This window comes from Pelmatolapia mariae, linkage group LG2 (assembly GCF_036321145.2).
Source record: "Pelmatolapia mariae isolate MD_Pm_ZW linkage group LG2, Pm_UMD_F_2, whole genome shotgun sequence".
Classification (NCBI taxonomy): domain Eukaryota; kingdom Metazoa; phylum Chordata; class Actinopteri; order Cichliformes; family Cichlidae; genus Pelmatolapia; species Pelmatolapia mariae.
In genome coordinates, this window is record NC_086228.1 from 3293786 (window position 1) to 3314635 (window position 20850).

The 20850-nt window shown below is 39.8% G+C and overlaps 1 protein-coding gene across 2 annotated transcripts in view; it reads right to left on the bottom strand.

Annotated features, from left to right (window-relative positions):
- gria1a (glutamate receptor, ionotropic, AMPA 1a) overlaps positions 1-20850 on the bottom strand; it is a 73165-nt gene that overhangs the window by 41928 nt on the left and 10387 nt on the right. For both annotated transcript variants that reach the window (XM_063490357.1, XM_063490364.1), the window contains exons 3-7: positions 14092-14331; positions 8771-8955; positions 4304-4357; positions 846-1004; positions 381-548 (exon numbers count right to left, since the gene is read on the bottom strand). In XM_063490357.1, coding sequence (XP_063346427.1) covers positions 381-548; positions 846-1004; positions 4304-4357; positions 8771-8955; positions 14092-14331 — 806 coding nt within the window. The remainder of the gene's footprint in view (positions 1-380; positions 549-845; positions 1005-4303; positions 4358-8770; positions 8956-14091; positions 14332-20850) is intronic.

Below are 20850 nucleotides of genomic sequence, written 5' to 3' on the forward strand. Positions count from 1 at the left end.
TCCGTGTTCCTCGATGCACATGCGGGTCGGCGTTCGTGTGTCTCTGTGACATTAAGGAGTCTCACAGCCAGTCCAGCATTTTCATCGCCAAATATTACATTTCTAAACTCAATTGCTGATGTCATATTTCATGATAATCACAGTCGAGTGTTATTGCCTGCAGGTTGTGTTTACTAGCTATGATGTCACATTTGATACTGGAGAGCTCTCCAACGACTTAATGTGAACTTTACACGACAGAATGAGACCTAATTTGTTCAGCCAGCCCAAACTCAGGAGCTGTTAGCCAATGTGCCACTCAAGAAATTGTGTGAGTGTGCACGAGGATCTATGTATTTATGCGTGTGTGCATTAGCGTGTTCCTCTCCACGTGTGCAGACCTGCTGCAGGGCTCTCTGGATGTCTATGCCCTGTCCCCAGGGAGCTGGTGGGTTGGCTAGGCATTCTCCAGCGTTGCCCCTGCGAGATATGTCTATCCTCTGTCTCCTTAAATTCTGAAAGGCTGTAGACATGACTTTCACCCCGTCATATGTTAGAGCACCTGTGTACTGCAGAGAGCAAGTTTAATTCAATTACATTTCATGTCACAAACACTAGAAGCACTTTGCTTAAACATCAGAGACTTCATTTCTATAACGTAAACTTTAGGTTACTTTCTTATGCCTGTAAATACACAAATACCTTAATATGGTATCACTCTCAGCTTGGTATAGATAAATAATTGCTATAGCAGAAATCCAAAATCCAAAAAGCATATTCAGATAAGAGTTACCTATTATATAGACACTAGGCTTAGAGACTTATGGAAGAAGAAGAAAGTAACTCAGAAATTTAAGGGGTAGTACTTTGAGTCCAGGCTTGGGCACTTTGGAGTCCTTATTATCAAACTCCATCCACTGCTGGACGATGCGGCTCACACTCGGCTCTGAGTTGTTGACGAGCTGAAAGCCGGTTATGTTTGCCCCGCCTTTCCTCAGATCTGTCAGATCGATGTCCAGAAAACCCTGAGAGGAAACCAGACAGAAACAGATTACACACACATACTCACACAGGTACAGAGGATATGTTAGCTCCCTGTGAAATCCAGCTGATATGTTCTTCTACAGCAGTGGATTGCAAACAGGGGTTCTGGTTATCCAGGGGTCACAAGAAAAAAACCCACATGTAAAATGGATCTTGCCTCTACTTTTGAGCTTCATAAGCAGTTTAGCTTATAAGCAGATGGATGAATGGATGGATCAATTATCATAACTTGTTAAAAACTGCATCAAAGGGTTTCAAGCAGGTGAGCATTTGGTAAGATCACTGTCCAAAAAGGTTTTGGAACCAGCAGCAGGGCACCTAACATTAGGTGCCGCTGGCTGGGTAATTTAGCCAACTTTATTACATTTTAAGTACTGCTTTAACTGTGCCATCACAAGTTCAGGTTTTAATTTCTTAATAAAGAAAAAAAATCTTTCTTTTTTACATAGGGTGATCATCCCATTGAGCAGACTTCATTTAGGTCTTTCCTGAGGGACAGAAGTAGTGAGAAAGAAAATAGAAAACCTCATTTCATGGAAGGAGCAGTCCGGCACTAATCTGTGATAGACGGAGTCCTCATAGGCTACTGTTAACAACAGCAGGATCAAAACCTTATAGGCTACTGTGAACAATGCAAGGCGAGCCTCAGGCAAAGAAGAATGGAGGAAGAAGCGATTTACTGTAATGGTATTTCCTTCTTGTATCCCCCCCCCCCCCCCCCCCCACTATTATATGGAGAGGGCTGTTTTTCAGAGAGGTAGAAAGTAGGAAAGACAGTTTCAGTCTCTCAGCAGGCTGCCTGTCAGCGTGGGGAGAGGAGGAGGTAGACAAGAGGGACCGGGTGGGAGTGGAGACAGAGGAGGAGAAAAGATTTGTCTGTGATTTGTCTGAGGTTTAAAAGCAAAGTTTTGACTGATGAGGAGAAAAGGTGCCTCTCTCTGGATTGTCTCCAGCGTACCATCCGTTTTCTTTCTTCTCTGCTCTGATGTTGTTGTTGTTTTTTATCGTGCCATTTGAAGCCTTGGCTCTTTTTATCACAACCGTTCCGAATTTGCGCTTGTTTACTGTGTTTTGATTTTCATACAGTCAAAAGAACTGAAGAAAAACAAAGAGGACTTGCTGTTCCCTAGCCTAAAGTTATCTAGAATTGTTTTTTTTGCCCTTTTTTATTTAAGAGAAGAAGAAAAATACCCCAAACATATGTGGGCAACCAAGAGGGGCAGCATTCAGTCTGCCTTAACAGCCGCATTTCCCTTAATGTACCTGTATGTGTTGCCAGGTGTCCATATTTCTCAGCTCAACAGACAGACTTATGTCTTTTTTCTGCTCCATGAATGAGCTAATGCTGTGCAGTCAGCTGAGGAGGTTACTATAGAAACTAGCCTTTGCTAACACAGGACGTAGATGGGGGGTGTTCCCGACAGAATTGTAACCACAATTTAAGTACTTACTGAAACTCAGTCTGTGCTCAGAATCAACGCACACAAGCACACATGTGCACTGAGGTAAGTAAATTAACTAAAAGGTCCAAGGACGTATAAAGTCATTTTCTTTCTTTCTTTTTTCTTTTTTTTGGTCCAACATTTTAACGGGCCCATTATAAATGACTGTGGCCACTTTGCATATCACCTGTTATTACCGTCTAAGCTTTATCATTTAAAATTAAATCTGGCAAACCGGTCGGACAAGGGAGATTGAGTCAATCTAAAACACCGGCAGTGAGAAACTGTTCAAGCCAGCAGCTGCATATTAATGTTGTTATTACCACAGCTTCTGTTGATGCCAGTTTTCTTTTCATTTGGCCGCATTTATCGAGTGTTGTCGGGGTCTGCATAACATGTGTGTGGCGAGGAAAAGGCCGCAGACAAAGAGAGCTAATGGATGTATGCTTTCATACACTGGCTGCCTGACCTTTCTCTGTTGCTGTGAGTCTGCACAGCTTTCTGTCACTGTCACAGGTCTCCCACTTGTGTTGCTGTGATTTCTATAGCTGTGGCAGTGAAAGGATATTTGACTTAGCTGGGCTGCAGATGGAATGAGGGTAAAACCAGATAATTCTATTGGGTAAACACAACTACTGAATTGGCAATAAAATACTGAAAGTTTGGAATCCAGTTATGAAATGAAGTATAAGACAAAAGATACAATTTACATAAATGTATATAAATTCAAATAAACTGTGAATGCAGAGAAGAATAGTGCCGTGCAAAAAGTCCTGAGCCACCCCTGATTTCTCTATTTCTCTTAGAAAATGAGAAATAGGTACAGTGAGTTACTGAAATCTGCCAACATATATGAACCTTTATTCTTCAACACAACCTGAACTCTTTAACACAAGCTTTCTTGTAACTTCATTTTAAGTGGTCTTCATGCCTGATTGTATTCCATTCTGTATTTTTCTATCCAAGTATGATTTACTGCATTGGCAGCATGTTTGGGATCATTGTCGCGCTGAAATGTTACCTTGTTTCCAGTCAGATGGTTTCCAAATAATATTACATCAAAATCTGACAGTACTTTTCTGCATTTATAATTCTGCCAGTTTAACAAGATCCTCAACAACACTGGCTGCAATGGAGCCCCAAATCATGATAGAACTTCCACTGTGTTTTACGGATGGTTGTTAACCTGTCTACTTAAATAATTTCCAATCAATCTCCATTGAACAGTAAATGGACCAACTAAGGCATCTCTCAGGTCCTGTGTCAGGTCTTTGTTGGTTTTGTTCCCCTGTCTTTTAAGGACATGGATACCGCTCATTTGCTATAGATAGTATTTTTTAAAACCTGCCACTTCTTCTGTTGTCCTCAACTTTTTAAAGTAAACAGTGCACACCATGCCCAGATAGTTTTCAGTTAGTAAGTCTTTAAGAACCAACATGTTGGAGGAAAAATACTATTTTATGCTTGTCAAAGTGTTTTATCTTAGGCATTTTTGTATTTACATGTTTTTGTGACAGACTGCTAGTAATAAAATGTTGAAAGACTTGATTTAAAATAGATTTTTTGCTAAAGTGTCTGCTATGTGTCGGCACATATGATTAGATGATTCATAGGTAAGCGCTAAGTGTGGCTTAAAAAAAATATTTGGAAATGGTCAGGTACAGGAAGTGGACTGAAAATGGGTGAAAAAGCAACCAAAGAACTTCGGAAATGCTAGAGAACTATTGCTCAAGACGTCTTAAAAAATTACAAGAACATCTGGCTTCTTGGAAGCAAAAGATAATTGGTTATTGGTGGTTATTAAGAAATTTAAAAAAAATGAAAATAGTCTTTCTTACCAGGTTAGCCAGAATATAGTGGTAGCTCTTTGCATTCTTTCCTTGATCTACAATCTGAAAGATAAGAACAAAAGAGACATAAAATAAAATGCGTGCCACACACGAGCACACAAGGTTGTTTCGAATATATTCATGTGTGAGAAAGTGAGGGGAAGGATATGACACTCTCTCGGCATCACACCACAGACAGGACAGTGTAAAGCATTTGATCTTGTGCAGGACAGGCAGAAAGTAGGTTAACAGGAAATCAGAGCAAAGGGACTGGCCTTTGAACATGTTGGCTTTGAGAAAATGACAGTTCTGGAGTCAAAGAATGTCCTTTCCTCCCTTTCCTTCCAGTGATGAATGGTTCTGCTGTGGAAGAAGTGTTCTTACAGCACTGCTGTCTTTATGCAGATATTTGTTCCAAAGAAAATGGCACAATATCTACCAAGCAAAATGTATCAACAGAAAATTTTGATACATAACCCGAAGAGGGAACAAGTTAAAAATTAAATATATAAAAAAAGAAGCAAAGACTGAGAAATATACACAGTTTAAGACATGAGGCAGACTCTTCCTAATCCTACTAGTCTTCTCTCTGCTCTCAGTATTGTTCCCTTGTGAGCTCTGGTTTGATCTTTGATCTGATATTTAAATATTTTACAGAGTTCTACTTCCCTGGAACTCCATCAAGGTCTAACAATACCATGAAATAATGCAGGCTGTTAGTGATGAACTGTGCCAGCCCTTCTCCCACGCTTACACTCTGCATCTCTGTCCTGCCTGCGCTGTCATAATTCTTTCACTGCAGGCGTCGCAGGTCGGCCAATCACAAAGGGCCAGGACACTTTAAGAGATGGTTTATTTATATTATGAGTGGAGCAGGTAAACCGAGCGTCACTTTTACTTAAATCTAAATGTCGATTAAGTATATGATTAAAAAGAAAAAAATGTCATGCTTAGCTGGTGGCTAAATTCTTTTTTTTTTCTTGGCTAAATAACGAGCCTGCTGTTGTGTATAGCTACAGCAAATTTGGTTGTGTGTGTGTGTGTCCTGACAGCAGTCGCATAAAATAAGGTCAAGTGAGCAGCATTAATATAAAGCTTAATAACAGCCTTAACCCGGTGGATATGAAGTTTGCTTCATGCTCTCCATGCAGGCAGTGTGGTAAACATGTTTTTTCCTTTCTCTTTCTCTTTGCAAGCATTTTGCTTTGTGTATACAGTGCAAAGTGCACTCATTTGTTTGTGTGGTGTTTGCGTGTGCGTCTAATGATGCCGTAGGTCATGACAGAAGGTGGCATTTGTTATTAATGATGACCTCAACACGAGGGGAGCCCTGCGGCCAAGCCTCAGGCAAGGAAAAACAAGAAGGAGGGAGGAGAGACACGAACCAGTACTGACACCAATACACCGTGCAACAGGGGGAAACACACAGCCACACTGGACTGTCAAATGGAAAAGTTTTGGCTTTGAGTAGCTTTTTTTAAATTATGCATGCAGATTTTAAGAGTCATTCAGAGTTCAGCCCAAAAAGAGCAGGTCACCCTTTTTGTCTCTCTGTTGGCAAACCCACCGAAACATCTCTGCGGTGGCTTTTCTATGAAACTGCCTCTACACTCGGTTTATGTGATATACTGTCAGTGGCTGTATTGTAAGACAATATCTGTACAGTATGAGATGAATTAGATGGGATCAGTTGTGAGTTTAAAGGGCAAACCAAGCAGAGGTGTTGTGTATATATGTGTTTCTCGCTGGATGGGTGCACAGGCAGGGCAGCGTGGAGGCTGGGAGCAGATGTCGGTGATTGATGGTGGCTGTCTGAATGGAGAACTTCTCGGGCTCAGCTTCTGTAAACTGGTGAGAACTGATGCAATAACCTTAACTGTAGACACCAGGCCATCAATAACATTCACACAGAGCAGTGATAGCCTACAAATACAGATGGGGATGTGTGTGCACTTTTTTTTCTTCTCTGGAACAAACATTAAGAACTATGACAGTCAGACTGAAAATCATAACATGCATGGAATCAACAAGCAAAACAAATTACACCTTGGTGCCTTCATATTATGCCAGAATGCCTGCTTGTAAAAGGCAGTAAAAAAACCCCCACAAAAAACAACAAAGTGAAAAAAAGTTTTTGAAATAATGGGTTCTTGGTTTCAGACAGCGGTTGAATAAAATCAGCTCATTTTGAGTCAGCAACCACTGATTTTGCTGATTGAAAGACAGCTGTCCTTAGCAGCCTGGTAATTAAACTCGGGTACTGTACATGAGTTAGATGAAAAATATATTTTAATGTTTCCAGTTTGCTCATTTTAAACTGAGAACCCTGTGAAAAGGGTCTCTTGAACCTAAGTACTTCATTCATGATAATGTGCATGATAAAAGACTGTCCATGGCAGGGCATCCACAGAGGTGATGTTTAATGTGAAAGACTAATAAATAGAAGAAATGTAACAGTTTAGTAATAAAGTGTAGCTGTTGTATCCTAAATTATTGGTTTAATGTATCTACTGCTTCTTATTAACAACACTTAATAATCTGCCCTTACAACCTTAAGAGTTAAACTGTCACCTGAGGCTGTCTCCAAAAGCAACTAATCCCCTTAAGTATTAAAATTTGAAACTTTACAGCATAAAAATGTTCATATCCTTTTACAAAAAGTTTCTGGTCTTTTTAGCAGACTTTAACAATGCTGAATGTAAAACACTGTACACTATAACAGCACCTTCACAGCACCACTGATTTGGCGTTATAAAGCTAAAACTACATTGAGTTGAATTAACATTGTTATGGAAGCCTGTTCACAGTCTGCTAGGCTGCATTTGAGCTAATTCCAATAACCAAATGGGACCTCGGGAAGAGGGATGAGCCTGACTAGTCAGCTAGATGTTTGAATGTTTGCCAACTTTGCTAGTCTGTGTCAGAAATAATAGTCGGTTAAATGTATTATTTTTCTTTAATTAATGCAGAAAGGCAGTTACTGGCTCAAAGATGGTTCAAAGATGACACCACTGGCGACTACCTGGGGCTACAGCCCTGACACACAGCCAGCACCCTACTCACGTTCTTTCTACCAGTGGAAACAAGCTGGGGAAAAATAAACTGATGACAGCTGTCCTAACTAGCACTGGTGTATAAAACCTGGAGAATAACAGGAACATAACCAAGCATCCAAAGCCAGGTGTAATCATGTTCTGGATGTGAATGCTAGCAAGCGTAAACCAAGGCGGCTGCTGTTAGTATCACAAAGGTTAGACATACTCTGCCATCTAATCTGATGCTGTGTGTTTGCAACTTTATAAAGGACAAAAAATGGCCCACATTTCAGCGGCCTCCAAATAATATTGAACAAGGAACACGATTGACAGTTTCATATTGCTCCTGTAACACACATAACATATTTGTTGTAATGTGCACTCAGTTTAAATGTTTTCTTAGGATCTTTTACACTAGTCTAACTTTTTCTCTTGGTTAAACGACTAACAAATTAGTGATTTAAACAAGACAAAAACAAACTGTAGCTACTGTCGGTGAAATGCACCCATACAGCTGTCTGTGAACTTTGCTAATAAAGCTAGCTAGCATTAGCCCATAATGTAGCGCTGTTCCCTCTCATCCAGCTATATTCATTTATGGCTCCAAACAACCTAATTGCCAAAAACGCCATTTCAAAAACCAGTGGGTGATAACACAGTGTCTGTGTCCATCACAATATTCTTACAAGTGTATAAACATTCACTTTTCATATTTTTAAACGCTATTTTTAGCAGTTGCTAAGGAAACTGCCAACATAACATCCTAGTAGTGCATCATGTGTAAACTGCGGTGGTTACTGTGATATCTTCCTTTAGCCAAACTACTGTTTGTGAATAATTAGTCAGAAGCATTTTCTTCATATTATCTCCCTGTTGTGTTTTTAATAATCCTTTATAAAGGTAACAACAAAGAGACACCGCCTTCATGATATAATCTGGAGTTCAAGGGGCCTGCTGTGCCTAGTTACAGTTGCTAAGCTATGATTGGACAGTCTGTGTTTGATGGAAGGGGCTGGTGAACAGTCAATTGTGATGATAGGATCCTTTTCCTTTTAACAATGCGGAGGTGAGAAAGTGATGATCCTATCATGGGAGAACTGCTGGCTTCAAATGCCAAAGCTGTGTTATTTATCTTTTACTGTCCTTGATGCTCCAGCAGACGAGACATCACAATAGACCAACAGCCAACCACCACATTAAATTTATATCCCCTCCTTTCTTTATCTGATAAAAATGTGTGTAGATTTGTCCTGAAATGTTTGTGGCTTTTTTGTATGTCTGACAAATTCTTTTAAACTTAAGCCACATACATAACTAATACTTAGCTTGACATGCGTCTAAAAGAACAGCTGTATGCTTTTGTTGTGCTATGAGGCCACGTTTTTATGCTAAAATGAGATTATACATTGTGAAAACATAAAAAAAGAGTGAATGTTTTTACCATTTGCAGTATGTTGTTGAGTCTCTCAGTCTCACAGTCAATGATAATCTGGCCCTCCTTTCGCTTGTCCAAATCCTGGAACACCTTCGCAAAGGCATTACTCGATATGGTCTCCACATTGACTGAGGTCACCAGCCAATTCCTCTCTGCTGCCGTGTCAAGAACCTTCTGCAGCACAGACAGACCTGGAAGACAAGCAAATGAGAACATGTGTTTTTGCCAAGTGTACGGAATAACTCAAATGCGCAAAGAAAGCTCTGGAGGTAACTGTGTGGGCACCTGTAACAGAACTTCTGCAAAGATGATGAATGACTAGTTGGTATTCATCTACTGGGAGCAATCCAACAGTGTCTACATCTTATTAGACAGCATGCAAAATAAATTACATGCGGGGTAATCTCATGCTTTGTGTAGTTATATTATGAACTGCAAGATAAATTAAGACAACTTGTGAGCCAAACAGAAGCTGCGCAGAAACCCAAACTGCCCCTGATAAGCTTATCCATCAGAATCTCCCCTGTAGCTCTGGTGATAAAGTGTAACGAATGCGATAGTCCATTAAGCACACTGACATATACAGGTGCACATTTCCAACTCGCACACCACCGGCCTAAATAATCACCATTTTCATGGTAACAAACAATCAGCTAGACGACACACTCACAGTAAGCTTTAAGTCCTCCAAGCCCCAATTACAGGTGGCTCTACTCAATTACACTGTCACCAATACCCTGCTGACTCATTCGAGCATCACAGAGAAGCAGGTAGAGCAGCCAAAAAGCTAAAGGCTCATGCTAAGACAGGCTATAAAAGGTGATTATGGAACACATTGATCTTGAGCTCTGATTTACAATCTGAGTCACTGTTGTACTTCTTTGCTGCTGGCAGCAGACCAATCAGATTCCTCTCAAGCTGGCAGCCGCAGTTGTTCCACAGAGTAAATAAAGTAATTTCACCCACGGCAGACTGGCAGCCATTACCCAAATGAATTATAGCAATCACAAAATTTAGAATTGCAAACTGATACACGACGTAGTTGTGTTTGCTTCTATGTTACTTAGCTGGCAAGCACTGTTAAAGACTCCTTCTTTCCGCACATCACGCGGTTTACATATATTCTACGACAAATGCACGCAAATACTGGCTTTCCCACAACAACAGCAACAGCAGCAACAACACAGACCCTGTCAAAAGAAGAATGAGAAATGAAGTCACAGCGTCTGAAAGATGATTGCTTGGTCTTATTAGAATGCACACCAGCTGCTCTCCAGGCAATTCACGCTGCTTTTTTTGACAACAGGTCATTAAGAAATAAAAAGATGGATGGTGTTTCACCTCTATATATGACCACAATATAGCACATGTAAATAAATTAGGCAACCAGACAAATGTGAGGATGCTGAATGGAGGTGATACAGAGGGGTTGGTACATGGCTATTCCTTTTTACCTCATGGTGCCGACACATTTAACAGAAGAAATGAACGATAGAGTGATGAGCACGGGGAGACAGGAGATAGTGAGCTGTAAATAAAGTCACGAGGCCGGCTGTACTTTAATGGAGTCGAGCTGTGGCACTAGTAAGTGTTTCAGCACCATGGACAGCACCACTCATTGTAACCAGGACCTGTGTTCACAAATATGATAATCCTCCCAGAGAGCTCATCAAAAACTATAAAGAAAACTGTAAATAAAACTATAAGCAAAGAGTTCCAGCTTAAGACTGATTCAGCTCAAAAGACAGAAAGGCGGTGACCCTGTCGCCAGGTAGAACTCATTCTCTCAAAAGGTGTGCTTGGTTCAGTGAAAATGATGGGCAAAATCAGCAGATCTAATCATATAATTTACTCTGGAAATGGTTTAAACATGAATATGAAATTGTAATAAATAAGTTAGTTGCATAAATCTGAAGCCATACTTTAGTCTACGAAATATTTGAAAACACGGACCTACCAGTTTATTATGTTGGCATACTTTGCGCTTAATTATTAACAGTGAAAATTATTCAGCTTTTACAAATTACACCTACAACGCTGGGAAGTTCGCCATGTCTGTGAATGCTTTTGCAAGTCTGAGATGTGAAAAATAAAATGAACTGAATCATAATACGAGACCGTTGGAAGAGCTGTAATTGTTTGTGTGATCACTCGGCTGATGAAAGCTGGACCGACCAAACTCATCACTGCTGCACTGCTGCACTCTTTTTCTTTTTCGTTTTTTTCCAGTTCAGTGTTATTGCGTTGGCTGGAAGATGTGAGTGAATTTTAAATGAGATCGACCACAAACATTATCTTAGCTCAGCATTTGGAGTTGACACACATGCAAATGCACAATTTATTATTATTATGCAATCACTGTTATTATGGTGGGAAATTTAAATACTTAGCTACACTAGCTCCAAAAGTCACACCATTTCCAGCTTTACCTATTTCCATCAGCCACTGTGTAAAACCTTTGTATAATCCTGACTTTAAGAGAAACTCTGTGAATTTACTCATTATTTTCACTAGCAGCTACTTTTAGTACTGGGACGCGTTGTGAACACGGACCCAGAAGTTCATTAATTTTCATCTTTTCATTCTCTTGCTATTTATTTTAAATTCTTCTATTTCTTTTAAAAACCTAATATACGTATTTAGTTCTTAATCTGATTTTACATTGGAATACAGCTGGTTAGCAGTTAAGGTGTGCTAAAATTAGTATATGAATCTCATTAATGGATTCTAATGTTGTCTTTATTTTTCATTTGTTTTGTTACAGAAGTATTGATTGCTTGCCTCACTGACCGACTGATTTACTTCAAATATCCTCTCGCATTTTTAAATGTGCTTGATGCACTCCTCTAAATCAAAGTCAGTCTGACAGGAGAACTCACAAAAATGTTCCCTCAAAGGCATCCTGAGAGAGAATGATATCATAATGGAATCTGGCTGTCATAAGCACCCTTTTGGCCAGAGGCAGTACATGGGCGACCAGGGCAACAGACAATCAAGAACAGAGAAAATAACACTTTAGCAAACTATTTCCTGAATATTGTTTATGATAGGTTTAATGGGCTATCAAATTTGTTTTCCCATTCTTGGCTTCTGAAAATAAAAATGAGAGGCACATTTATTAGGGGATGCTGTAAGAGAGCAAGACAAATGGTAATAGAAAAGGGGGGAAATACTAAAGCCTCTGAGGTGGCAGGAGGGTGATAATGCATGTGATATATTTGTATGTTCTTGACTGCTTTGGATAATGGATTAAACACTGGAAAAATGCTAACATAGATAGACATTGGATATGAATATATTAGACTAGAAATTAGAGAGCTTTTGGTCTTTTAAATCAGAAAAATGCAGGTTTACACAGTAACAGTCTGGTCTGAAAGTACATCTACTAAGTGAGCAACACAACAATTTTACAGTAAAATACTGTATTTTTTAAAATTCTCAATTTAATATTGTTAAAATGTTAAATTTAGCTATACTGTGTTTAAACTTTGATTCCTGGCCAATAACTGAACTTTTTTAAACCAGGAAGTGAAACTTCACATTAAAAATTTGTTTTTGTGTCCTGGGTCACTGTAGGCAGCAATAATCTAGCATTTTTGTTTGTTTGTTTGTTTTTTGGCATAAGAAAAAGGAGAAAATCACAGAAAAAAATTACACTGTGGCTCCTCCTCACAGAAAGTTCACACACAGTGCTGACCGCTACAGCCTATGCTATGATGGCTAGCTCTGTTAAGCTATGTTAATCTTTAGCTAGAAGTGGCCAAAGCTCCTGAAACAAAGTAAAGGTTCTGGCCAGTGTTCATACTCAGTGTTGTTTCATGTAGAGGACATTCTTACAAAAGCTGAGATCTTGTTATAGTTCCAAAAAAAAGGACACAGAGTTTAGGATCGATAGACTATCGACATATGGTTGCACTTTGTTCCTCATAATGAAGTTCAAGACAGAGTACAGACAAATGATGACAAATAGTTTTGTATGGTTATGGTAAACCTTATATTTTAAATTGTACTGTACCATAATATGTTGTTACAAGAGATACACTGTAGAGTGTACAAGAGTTTCATGCTAGCAAATTCAATTCAGTTCAATTCAATTCAATATAGTTTTATTTATATAGTGCCAATTCACAACAGTCTCCTGAAGGCACTGTCAACTTAACTGATGCAGTGTACCTAATAAAAGATAGTTTGATGAAACATTTAGAAGAGGCAAACACAGCCGCTCTATACCGTACTACACAAACTGATCAAACTAAATATGATTTCTTTTAAAGGCTTTAAATAACCATGTAGGAAGAGTGACTGCAGTGTAGTATCCAAGCAACAGAGACGACTGATATGGATTCTGCTGGCTCCATCCCACTACTCACAGGGGTGACCCTCTCAGACACAAATACACACACACACACAGGCATACGCAGAATTCGTGAGTAGTTAATAAATGGATCACAGAAGATAAAAAAAAATAAATCTGAGGGGCATGTGTGGCCGCTACGGTCATCATGCATTGACAGGCCAAAGACTGCTGTGAAATCTCTACTGTCACTGCTTGATTGTGTGCTGTGTGGAATGACATAATGGCATCTGTCTTTTAAAGCTGACTTAAATCTGCTATTTGTCACACACAAGTCAAACACATAAGCAGATACAAGCTGCAATAAGCTGTCATACAGCCTAAATGTATTGAAGTGCGGCTGCTTTTGGGCATACACAAAAAATACACAAATCATGGTCATGCTCCAAAACCCACAACACCTGGGACAGATGGCCTGGCATTATGGGGAAAGCTATAGCTGTTTGGCTCTGGGGGAGATGGAGAGGAAGAAGCAGGAGGCTGACAGGTGTGCTACTTTATTTTTGTCTGACTATGCAGGAGTGTCATTAAAATGTTCAATTTAAATGCTACAGCACTCGTTTTTTCTTTCATGGGACGGACAAAGGAACTGCAGCAACCCTGGTCTCTGTTGAGGAGCGCTCAATAAAAAGCTTAATCTTTTGTACCATTGTGCAATTTATCTGATAGTCAGTGCAGGTCAATATTTCTTTTCTGTGTCCCCTGTCTGTAAAAAAGTGGTGGTCTAAAATAAGCGTTCTGATGACTGCTCGTTGCTGCACAATGACTAAAATTGACCCTACTGCTGTCGCCATGGCAATATAAAGATGACAACTGGTGGCTGGTCTAACGACTGGTACTGGCTGTCTTCGTCTGCACGCATGCTCGTTTTCATGAGAGAAATTCCACCATCAGATGCTGACATCCTTCTTTTTTGTAACGATGGAGGCAAGCCTAAACATTAAGTTAAACAGAGAGCCAGCAGCTTTCCTACCTGAGTTGGAGCTGTACATGTAGACAAACTTGGACCATCCATAGTGTTCGATAACTCCCACCAGCGCATCCTGGAGCTCGGGCCTCAGCTGGATCACAAATTGGTTGGCTGTTTCAATGGGGAAGGATGGTGTCACAAAGCAGACGTGCAGCGCTCCACAGAAGGACATCAGCATGTTGACTGTCTTCCTGTCATACAGGCCAATGATGGCATACACACCTTTGGAGAACTGGGAGCAAACTGCAAGGGACAGAACAGAAAAACAAGCAGATATACAGGGTGTTAGTCTTTGAACTTTTGAACGTCTATTAAGCGTCAAATTAAACTTTGTCGCCATCCTGCCTACATCCGCTAGTAGGATGAGAGTGATATGGTCCAATAAGCAATTATCGTAATTAGCCTGTAGAGCTATCGTGTGCAGATCTGCAGCTTTTCTGAGTCTAAGGTTATTGTTAGATGAATATCCAGGAAACTGAGAAAAGATCAGGCTAATCGAAAAAATAATCATTTCATTGGATGTGGTTAGTCAAACTGAACTAACCACATCTCACAACAGAATTTTGTCTGAATTAAAATCAATTTAATCCACGGTTTGGATTTAATTTCGGTTTTTAAAGTGGGAGGATAGAGAGAAAGAGGAAATAAGTATCTGTGGCATGCTGGGAACTGTGAAGTCTTTAGAGCCTGAGCTATTAACTAGTACTCAATAGCATGTTTATGCAGGGCTCATCTGTTGGTCCAGCTGCATAGCATTAATCTGTGTGTTTTGCCTTCAGTGCAAGGTGGAGGTGGTGGAGGCAGATTAGGAGTAGAGAGGTTAATCAATGCATCCCCAGGGTTCCACTGACATTTTACTAGCAGCAGGAGGTGGTTTCCAGCTCTCATTTGCCTTTCTCCCTCAGTCCCTTCATTTCTCTCTCTCTCATTGTCTGTCTGTCACTCTGATCTCTTTCACACCCCCTAAATTCTTAAAATAGCTAATTTATGTTCGTGATCTTCTCTCGGCACTTTATATCCTCACCGTGCTCTCAGTAGAGCATGGTATCTTTGCACTTCCAGGTCTGGTCTGGGCTATTTTCTGCTATGGCGATGGGTGGGCCTTACTTATCTCAGTATTTACCAAACAGATTGAAGACGGTGCCTGTACCCACACGGGGGCCAGCTTGCAGCTAGGAGCTGAGGGAAAGACAGAGAGCGAGGATGGCCCATACCCAAAACGCCTAACCTGTCACAGACCTGCACCCTCCGGTCAGGCACGTGTGTGTGACGGAGATAGAGGGAGAGTGAGGAACCGAGAGTGGGAGAAAAAACAGGGATATCACAGAAAAATACACGCGCGTACACGCCATGAACACGCACACACATATGCAGCCTCTAGTGCTCCAAAGCCTGGTGAGTCACCCTACTTAAAGCAAGCCCTGAAATAGACATTTTGCGCCTCGCCACACTGACTCAGTAACAGAACTATCTTTTCTTCATGCTCTTGCTAATAAATGGACACTCTCTCAGCTACTGCTTTCCACTAGCACACATTATATATATCCCCTTACAATTTTCTAGGACCAATTTGATGTGGTGTCCTCCATGTTCTGCTTGAATAAAAGGTAACGGGAGCTTGTTTGACTTTTTGTGCAGTGCCCCATTACTCTGCCCTACAGCAGGTTACAATGTTTCACAGAATATGAGTCATTTCTCATCACTTCAGTGTGTGCGTTTGGAAAAAAAACCCCAAAAACCATGTGACAGAGACCTCCTGCTCCGAGTTGGCAAGACAACCATGCGCCTGTCTAATTCGACATAAGCATTAGCGTAGCTCAGCCGTCCGAGTCTTGATGGCAGTACACAGCGGTAGCATGTTGAGTCTGTTTGTGTGTGAGCAGCTTGTTAGTGTTGCTCCACATGTGTAACGGCACTGGACGCAGGGCTGAGAGACCTAAACTGATCTCAAAGACCCCGGCAACACCTGTCCACTCTGGCACTCCGTATCTCCTCGCCACAGTTACAGCTGCCATGGTGGCAGGACTGGGGTTGCCCTGGCAACAGTCTGTTTCTCTGGCAGGGATTACAGTAGCTCAGAGCTGCTAAAGGACTTTCGTAAGATGGAGTGGGAATTGTGGAGTGTTTGGACATTTTGTCATAATTAGGTTTTTCACCTCGAGGAATTAGCAAATTTGCAAAAGTGACTTGGTTTTGCAAAATCCTTAGATAATTTCTGAAATAATGAAAGACAGTAGGGCTTCACTGCATCCCATTTTTATTATCACTCAAAACGAGAAAGGGATAATGCCCAACAAATTCTAACTTGCTATAACTGCGAGGCAAAGCTCTGCTGATTCTCATTTAGAAGCTATTTATCCTTTTTTGAGGTTGTTATTATTGGTTATATAAATAACCCCAGTTCCAACATCTCCAGCTTAGCTCAGCTCAGGCTCTCTATACATACAAATTAATGCCGGGGGGGGGAAGCAATTTAGAAACACCAGCACCCAGAAATCCAGGTTCTACTTGTTACACTTCCTAATAATAATGTTACTTTTAGAAGTGTTTTGTGACATTATAACATTAAAAAACATCCAAAATTCCAAATTACTGCCATTAAAAGGGAATTTGTAACATTAAAACATTTATGCCATTAAAAATAAACATGAAACAAGAAAAGTTTACTGTTATTGAAATGCACCTTGTTACGTTATGAGGTCCATTAAAAATGAACTTGTAACAATAAAAAATTATTGTCATTAAAATGGAACTTGTTACATTACAAGTTTACTGCCATTAAAAATCAACTGCAAATGATAATAAACATTACAGCCTTACCTTACTCATAAACATATTTTTGCCTTATCAACAATGAACACTGTTTACATCAGGTTTTTGTAGTTTCAGTCAGAGTATTGAATATCCTATCATCTATGCCATGTATTAACTTTAACTCGTTTCATATCAAGCTGACACTGGTAGCATTTCCTCCACCACATCACCAATAAGAGACTGACATCTTTAACCACACTAAAAGCTAGCCATTGCTTTTTCTGAGCTGTCAGTGGCCACTGGTGTGTGAGTTTAGCTAGCAGATATCACAGTGATTTGTGTTTACTACTGCTACTTTACTACAATGTAAAGGCTGTTCTCTCTGAATCTCCCTGGCTAAGCTACACAGTCATCTTGACACTGGGGCTGATATGGTAAAGATTTTTACTGTGAGGGATGGTACATCTGAAAAAGTAACTAAACTACAAAAAACAAAAAAACTAAAGGATACTTTTCTCTCTGCTCCATCTTTCCTTTTCATCCATTTTGGCCTTGTCTGGACATTGTCTGCATAAAAGCAGTTAGACAGTGAGCTCCTGTGTGCCAGGGATCATACTATGCGAGTGAGAAATATTTGTGACTTTTTGCTCGTGTAGTTAACTTTTCAAAAGAATTTAAGGCTCTGTGCTCCTGATCGGCTGCCCACCACTACTAACGCTAAAATTATAATATTTCAACAGCCATGTATAAGCCGAGCATCCATGTAACAAATGATTTAACTGTAAAACTGCGACAAATTACCTGTGGTGTATGATATCAGTCTTTGTGATTTCTTTATACTTTCTCTTTTTGTGGAATAAATAATTATGAATAACTGATAAAGCCCCCATTGATTTTGCAGCTGTAGCTGAGTTAGCACATATTTGATAAACTCATACACACAGCGGATTGCAATCAGTCTCTGAGAGTTTCATTACTAACCTCTTAACTTTTACAGTTAGGCCTGTGTGTGTATACTATCGAAATCTTAACATTGTCTAATGGTGCCTATCTGTAACTGTGCTTCATTTTAAATGAATGTAATTCATCAACCTGATTATTATGAGTGACTATCATTTGCCTGTTTTGGTGGCTCCTCCCTAAGATGGCAGCACTGTAAAAAAATATGTGAGAACTCCACAAAGTTACGTTTAAATGCATTACCACCAATTAACCATAATAATGTCCAAAAAGTCAGCAACTAATTGTTTACTGCATACAGCTGCAGGAAAGCTCATTGGAACAGAGCTGACATTTTTATCCATACCAGGCTTTTCCTATGAATGAACAAGATGTTGATTTGCATTTGTTGTGGCCAAAGAGCTTTGGGCGGCAGAAAAAAGGAGAGAGAGAAAGAGAGAGAGAGAAACTCAATTCCTAAAGGGGCTGATACTCACGCAACAGGAGGAACTGTCAGAAACAACTCACGCACTCGCGTCTTCCCTGTTCTCTGTTTCCTATGCCCTGCAGCTGTTCCTCTGCTTAGCATGAGCCAAATTTTAAATGACAGACGTGTCTGTGCTGGCTGCATGAAAGAGGGATGTTTGTGACAGTTGCTCCTGCATCTGAAGGGCTATTGGGCGGGTGTTTGGAAAAGGTGCCTCCTTAATAGTGACCATAACGGTTTACGATAGAAATATGGATAGACGACTTGATGGCTAAAAAAAGTACACTTTAAGTATTAAAACAGCATCGCGTTAGTTTTGATGGATAGGAAAAAAATATATTCGACAGATTTTTGGGAAAACAAAAAAAATTCATTTAAGGATATGTCAGTATTCGCCGGAAATATAGGGAAATAGATATATAAGTCAGAGGTGTCAAGGTGCCCTTGCGCATGGCTGCCTCCCAGCAGCTCCACATCAGCTGTTCCCTAACCTGTGTACAGAAACGCGGTATTAAAAAATTGCTTCTTTGTGTGGGTGTATGTGATTCTTTTTTTCAATAGTCCTGGTTTGCTTGACATGCCAAAAATAAATAAATAAGAAAAAAAAATCAATGCAGCTGAATTGAATTGTACCAAGAGCCCTCACAAATGTATTTTTAGGGCTTCACACAAACAGGTTTGGAAGAATCAATACTGTATAACAAATGTCATTTGAGTGCTGTGCCTAATGCTAAATCAGTAATTGATGTAATCTGGACTCACAGGTTTACGGAGACCATAGACAAACCACAAATTCTGATTTGTGTATCAGAATCACAAACACACACAGACACACACAGAAGGGACACACGTATCTACTATTTTCCTCCCTTGGGTTATATATGCTATTATAATGTGCAACATTAAGGTCAGCGGTAGAGAGGAAATTTTACAGCAGCAGGAAGCTGGGTTTAGCTGGAGGGAGCATACTGATTGGAGAGTTCTTGTTCAGTCATCCATAAAGATCTTTTTTTTTGATAGAGCCTCACTACTGAGGAGTGACATGCCAGGTGACTCCATAAAATAGGACATCCGATTTGGTTGCTCATCTTATCCTCTGATCGACCGTATACCGTTCTCAGTTCGGTGCATCATTTACTGTGAAACTTCAAAGAAATCTGTTTCAAATGCTATGAAATCATGAATTTTTCCTGCGGGCATCACTAGACTAAGACTGAGCGCTGTGAGCTGCTAAATCCAGCTTTCTTCTAGCTCAGCATACTGTTGCTAGACTGATTCATAAAGTCATTTCACCCAATCCTACACCTTTGCGTCATCACGATTTTCCAACTAGTCCCTTTTCAGCCTATAGAACGAGGAAAACCAAACACATTATTCAATTATTCATGAATTCTTGAAAAAGGAAATTAAAAAAACAAGAAATTAGGAAACAAAAAATGCCCAGTGTGAGAAATTTAAAGGTCCTGTCTAAATTTTTTTACTCACAACTCTGGAGCAACATTATAAAATCAAGGGATGAACATCGAGATCTGTTACGAAAGAGCTCCGTAACTACTGCACGGGTATGGAACTGCAGATTTCCTGTAGTTCCAGTGAAGCTATTAAGCTTTGATTGATTAATCAGTACAGTTACATTTTATAAAGGAATGCACAGTGACCAGCGGCTGTGAACCTGTAGCACCATTTTATAGAAACGGTACGCAAAATTCAAGGTAAGTCAAGTTTTTTGTGGATCTTATGCTTCCAATCCTGCCCCCAAAAATGACAACTACGGGTAAGATTCCTACATGTGTCGTTCATATCAACACAAAATGAAATCCTCAGATCATTTATATTTAAATATATTTGCATTTAAAATGTCTTTATACATAAAATCCTGATGATGATAATGAGACGCTTTTATAATTAGGCCTGGGACACATTGCTTATTTGGCCTATTTTTCCAAGTGATACAAAGTGGTTCTCAACACTCGAGACAGTGGAATGATCTGTCAATAGTCCTATTTATGTCAGGTAAAAACAACATTACATAACTGAAAACCTCAAGTATAGTTTCAGTGTCTACAATAGGTTCTAATCCTGCCAAGCACCTGCACAATTTATCACTGTCCTGTGGACTTTTTGTTTAGTACGAAATACCAAATATCCCAGTTCTATCATTTCTAACAGCAGATGTTAGGCTGCGGTAAAACTAGTGTTGAGATATGTACAGCATGGCACAGTCACTACCCAAAAGATTCTAGCAGTTTGATGTCTTTCTTATCTTTCTTACACTGTTTATTGCTGGAAGTGAAGATACTTTTTTGATTCTTGAACTGTCATGTAATAGATTTTATAGGCCTTCATCTAAAATTTAGGGGGGACAAAATCAGCAGCAATCCACTACACTGTCAAACATTTCTTTTTACAAGTGAATGTATTGATTGCAGTGTAGGTATAAACCTAGTAGCTAAAGCAACAGAGAAGCTAGTTGGATACCATTTCCTGTCATTTTTCTGCTCCTGGTTCTGTAATGAAAGGCTTAAATTCCTCACAAAATAATGAAAAATCTATATAAAAAACATTTCACATTTTTTGTTTTC